The sequence below is a fragment of the Nansenia antarctica genome (genome assembly GCF_963989245.1).
Source record: "Nansenia antarctica genome assembly, chromosome: 9".
NCBI lineage: Eukaryota > Metazoa > Chordata > Actinopteri > Argentiniformes > Microstomatidae > Nansenia > Nansenia antarctica.
This window is the reverse complement of record NC_137679.1, coordinates 30530860-30536402: the sequence shown is the minus strand read 5'-3', so window position 1 is coordinate 30536402 and position 5543 is coordinate 30530860. Positions and strand designations below refer to the sequence as shown.

Below are 5543 nucleotides of genomic sequence, written 5' to 3'. Positions count from 1 at the left end.
GAACTCTGTCCCTGAAGGAGCAACAACCAAGAAGATGTCGGTCTTTAAAGTGCCTTTTAGCTTGTTATGTGATTGTGCTAAAAAGTTTAAGTCTAATTGAGACAGCGGTAAAGGCTGTTCTCCAACAGGGGTTACGTGCTGGTAACCTCTGTCCCTGAAGAAGCAACAACCAAGAAGACGTCGCTCATTAAGTGCCTTTTAGCTCTATACCCTCTTTGTAATTGAGACAGCGGTAAAGGCTGTTCTCCAACGGGGGTCACGCGCTGGTAACCTCTGTCCCTGAAGAAGCAACAGCCCTTTAGCTTGCTATGTGATTGTGATTAAAAGTTCAAGTTTACTTTCATCTCTCACCTCTATACCCTCTATCTAATTGAGACAGCGGTAAAGGCTGTTTTCCAACAGGGGTCACGTGCTGGTAACCTCTGTCCCTGAAGAAGCAACAACCAAGAAGACCTCAGTCTTTAAGTGCCTTTTAGGTTACTATGTGATTGTGCTAAAAAGTTTAAGTCTAATTGAGACAGCGGTAAAGGCTGTTCTCCAACGGGGGTCACGTGCTGGTGAACTCTGTCCCTGAAGAAGCAACAACCAAGAAGATGTCGGTCTTTAAAGTGCCTTTTAGCTTGTTATGTGATTGTGCTAAAAAGTTTAAGTCTAATTGAGACAGCGGTAAAGGCTGTTCTCCAACAGGGGTTACGTGCTGGTAACCTCTGTCCCTGAAGAAGCAACAACCAAGAAGACGTCGCTCATTAAGTGCCTTTTAGCTCTATACCCTCTATGTAATTGAGACAGCGGTAAAGGCTGTTCTCCAACGGGGGTCACGCGCTGGTAACCTCTGTCCCTGAAGAAGCAACAGCCCTTTAGCTTGCTATGTGATTGTGCTTAAAAGTTCAAGTTTACTTTAATCTCTCACCTCTATACCCTCTATCTAATTGAGACAGCGGTAAAGGCTGTTTTCCAACAGGGGTCACGTGCTGGTAACCTCTGTCCCTGAAGAAGCAACAACCAAGAAGACGTCGGTCTTTAAGTGCCCTTTAGCTTGTTATGTGATTGTGCTAAAAAGTTTAAGTCTAATTGAGACAGCGGTAAAGGCTGTTCTCCAACGGGGGTCACGTGCTGGTAACCTCTGTCCCTGAAGAAGCAACAACCAAGAAGACGTCGGTCTTTAAGTGCCTTTAAGCTTGTTATGTGATTGTGCTAAACATTTTAAGTTTACATTAATCTCTCACCTCTATACCCTCTATGCAATTGAGACAGCGGTAAAGGCTGTTCTCCAACGGGGGTCACGTGCTGGTAACCTCTGTCCCTGAAGAAGCAACAACCAAGAAGACGTCGGTCTTTAAGTGCCTTTTAGCTTGTTATGTGATTGTGCTAAAAAGTTTAAGTCTAATTGAGACAGCGGTAAAGGCTGTTCTCCAACAGGGGTTACGTGCTGGTAACCACTGTCCCTGAAGAAGCAACAACCCAGAAGACGTCGCTCATTAAGTGCCTTTTAGCTCTATACCCTCTATGTAATTGAGACAGCGGTAAAGGCTGTTCTCCAACGGGGGTCACGCGCTGGTAACCTCTGTCCCTGAAGAAGCAACAGCCCTTTAGCTTGCTATGTGATTGTGCTAAAAAGTTCAAGTTTACTTTAATCTCTCACCTCTATACCCTCTATGTAATTGAGACAGCGGTAAAGGCTGTTCTCCAACGGGGGTCACGTGCTGGTAACCTCTGTCCCTGAAGAAGCAACAACCAAGAAGACCTCGCTCATTAAGTGCCTTTTAGGTTACTATGTGATTGTGCTAAAAAGTTTAAATCTAATTGAGACAGCGGTAAAGGCTGTTCTCCAACGGGGGTCACGTGCTGGTAACCTCTGTCCCTGAAGAAGCAACAACCAAGAAGACTTCGCTCATTAAGTGCCTTTTAACTTTTCATTTTATTTCAAACCTTTATTTAAAACTCGATAGGCACTGAGGTCACCCTCATTTACAGTGACGTCGAGTGTACAATAGAACAGTGAGCAAGGGCAAACAAACAGTGAGCAAGACAGGATTAAAGGAAGAAAAAAAAAACTAAAGACAATTGCAATCGGTAGAATACAGTTTTTGCACCAAGAGTTTAAAGGTAGAGGCAGAGCTTGCTATGTGATTGTGCTAAAAAGTTTAAGTTTACATTAATCTCTCACCTCTATACCCTCTATCTAATTGAGACAGCGGTAAAGGCTGTTCTCCAACGGGGGTCACGTGCTGGTAACCTCTGTCTCTGAAGAAGCAACAACCAAGAGGACGTCGGTCATTAAGGGTCCTTTAGGTGCTATGTGATTGTGTAAAAAGTTTAACTCTAATTGAGACAGCGGTTGGATAAAATAAGATTCTGTTGTGATTGTGTTGACATTGTTGTGATGTCAAAAGAGATCTTGGTTATGTAATGTGTAAAGTGGAGAGGAGATTGATCGGAACTGCGGGAGTTTTCATTACTAACGAATGATGGTTGATTATTATTATACAAAAATAATAGTAATAAATATTGCAATATTGTGTTATCATAGTTATGAGCTTCACAGTGATAAAGTCTGTTTATTTGTTGTGAACTTCACGCCGGCCGTGCCCGTAACATCAGCAGACAATCGACTGCTGTAAGCTTGTAAGCTTTGAAACCTGCTTGGCAGCTTTGAAACCCGCTTGGCTCGCTCATGAATTGGCAGCTATTGTTTGCTGATGGGAAACGATCAATAAGATTACCCTCCCCCGTGCATCAACCATTGTATCAAGTGATTGTAACTCACTTTAGAAACTAGTTCTTAGCCTACACCAGTGGTTCTCAACCTTTTTTGGGCCAGCGCCCCCCTGTCCATTATCCAGGTCTCTTACCGCCCCCCATAAAAAAGTAGGCTTATTTTCTCCCCTGAATATTAATGTTGACTAATATTCTGTGTTATATCATTTAAAAAGCATGTCACTGAATGCCAAATAATAAATTGGATTTAACTGGGCAGTTGGAATATCATTATCATTAGTCATCAGAGAGCAGAAAAGCCATGTGAATGTGAATACAAATTATGTTTATGAGTGTTAAACAAACTCAGACAAGAGAATACAAACAGAATACAGACAGACGCTACGGAACAGCAGCAATTGCACACATCTGGTGCAGAACAAACAGTAGGCTACAAAACGGTACATCACAACTAACATTGTTCGTTTTTTAAGTGTGCTGGTGTGACATTTTGCCAAATTGCACGGGGGGGGGATTAGTGTGAGCCCTGCGCTTGGTGGTTCTCCGCCAGTTTCTTCACTGCGGGTTGCAGAGAAGTTAGTTTCAGTCGCAGTGCACCTGAGGCCGTCAAGTCCAAGCGATTGCGGTACTTGGACTGCATGTGGAGGACCTGGCTGAATCCCTGCTCCACCAGGTATGTGGTTGGGAAAGCCAGAAGAAGCAGCCTCACTTTCTCCCACAGAGCCGGGTAACGCTGAGAGTACTTGACCCACATGTTGTCCCAGCCAGAGGTGCGGAAAATAGCCTGGGCCTCATCGTCACTCTGGATGTCGATGAGATGCTCCCGGATTGCTTGCTCGCATTCCGCCACGTCCGCCTGAAAGGGTTGCACCACCCAGATGGGAACATCAAGGTCCAAAAGATCCCTGAAGCGGATCTTCAAGTCAGCATTCACCATCCTCAGGTGCTCTGTGTAAATGAGGAGGCGCTCATCGGTAAGAGCCTCAGACACCTGCAATGAGCATAACCAGGAAATTGTTATCTGTGCAGAATGTTACTATCTGATTTTGAACTGGTTATTTTATTGCTAATTAGTTAACTAATTGATGTTTCTTAAAGTTTATACTCATAATACATAAGAACACAGAACATAAGTTATTTATACTAACCAGGAACACAAATATAGTTTTGCATAGAGTAGCCTACATTTATTACATGTATTATTTATTATTATCATAATTTAGTAGCCTAGGCTAGATTACCTTGGTCAACAGCGGGAAATAGGCAAACTGCTTCCTGCCTATGCTCTGCCTGTATAGATCCAGCCTGGAGGTGAGACTCTGGATGACCGCCTTGCTCTGGACCAGAGTAACTCCTTTTCCTTGGAGCTTCAGTGTGACTTCATTCATTTTTCCAAAGAAGTCTGCGAGGTACATGATGTCGCAGCGGCTGGATGACACCTGTTCCCCAAGAGCTGCATCCACCTCCTCCAGGAACTCCACGATGCTGTCAAACAGCTCACAAAAGCGAGCAAGGCAGTTTCCTTTTGAGAGCCAGCGGACCTCAGTGTGGAGAAGAAGACGCTCAAAGGTCTCGTCATTTTCCTGACACAGCTGTCTGAACAATCTGGTATTCAGGGCGTGGGCTTTTATTTTGTTTATTGCCTTGACTGTAACATTGAGAGACTCATGGAGAGGTAGACTGTTAGATTTGGCCACAAGGTTGTGGCGGTGCAAGACACAATGGACTGTGAGGACATGCGGGATCTGCTCCTTCAGCAGAGCGGTGAAGCCACGGTACCTGCCAACCATGGACGGGGCACCGTCAGTGGCACATGCAAGGATGTTCTTGATTGGGATTGACTTCTCCTGTAGATATGCATCCAGTGCATTAAAAATGGTCTGGCCCTTGGTGTCTGTTTCCAGATATTTGGAAAATAAAAATTCCTCAGCCATCTCCTGACTGTTGGAGGCACTATAGCGGACATAGGCCATCAACAGAGCATTATTGTCAGCAGTGGTTGTCTCATCCAGCTGAAGACTGAATGGAGTTTCCTGCAGGATGGCACACAGCTGCTCCTCTGTATCGGCGCCCATCTCATCAACCCTGCGTGCTACGGTGTCATTGCTGAGTGGGATGGATTTCAGCACCTGTGTGGGATCACGCTCCATCACAGAAGATATTACCTCTTTGATGGCAGGGAGTACCAACTTCTCTCCAATTGTGAACGGCTGCCCACATTTGGCTATCAGCAGGGAGATATTATAGGATGCTATTAGCCCGCTGTCAGTCTGGGTGGTCTTCCTAGCGAAGAGACTGCTTATGGTGCTCCTACCATGTTTCTCTTTGAGGGCCTGGAAGAATGGACGCTGCTTATCTGCCTTGTCCGGGTGTATCTTGTTAAGGTGCTCCTTTAGACGTGAGGGTTTCATTGCCTCATTGGAAAATACTTGTTCACACAGTAAACACATTGGGAGTTGGTCATTGGTAGGAGACGGTATGAAGCCATAGCTAAGATACTCAATAGAGTACTGTCTGCATTTTAGCCTTTTCGCGGCCATTTTGATGATATAATATGATTTTAGTTGTTTTATAATGCTATGCTGGGAGCACTCAGAAATGCGTGCTCTGACTGAAAAGACAGTTTGTCCACCTGACCGTGCGTGCATTTACGAATCATGTTATAATTCACTGCTGACAGCTGACCAATCGCAAGCAGGGGGAGGGAGTATTTGCCTGCGTCACAGAGCCCGGCCAAGTTCAGAGCACTGCGCTCTGGGAGCGCTCAGAGACGGGTGTTCTGACTGAAAAGACGGTTTGTCCGAGCGAACATTTACGAACGTAAT

General features: G+C 45.0%; 1 protein-coding gene across 1 annotated transcript; it reads right to left on the bottom strand.

Annotated features, from left to right (window-relative positions):
- Window positions 1-3232: 3232 nt before the first annotated feature.
- LOC308165529 (zinc finger BED domain-containing protein 5-like) lies at window positions 3233-5129 on the bottom strand (the record flags this gene model as incomplete). Its single annotated transcript, XM_080539680.1, has 2 exons — window positions 3233-3709; window positions 3960-5129. The coding sequence occupies 2 exons, from the start codon at window positions 5127-5129 to the stop codon at window positions 3233-3235; spliced, it is 1647 nt and encodes a 548-aa protein (XP_080395806.1).
- Between the last annotated feature and the right edge of the window lie 414 nt (window positions 5130-5543).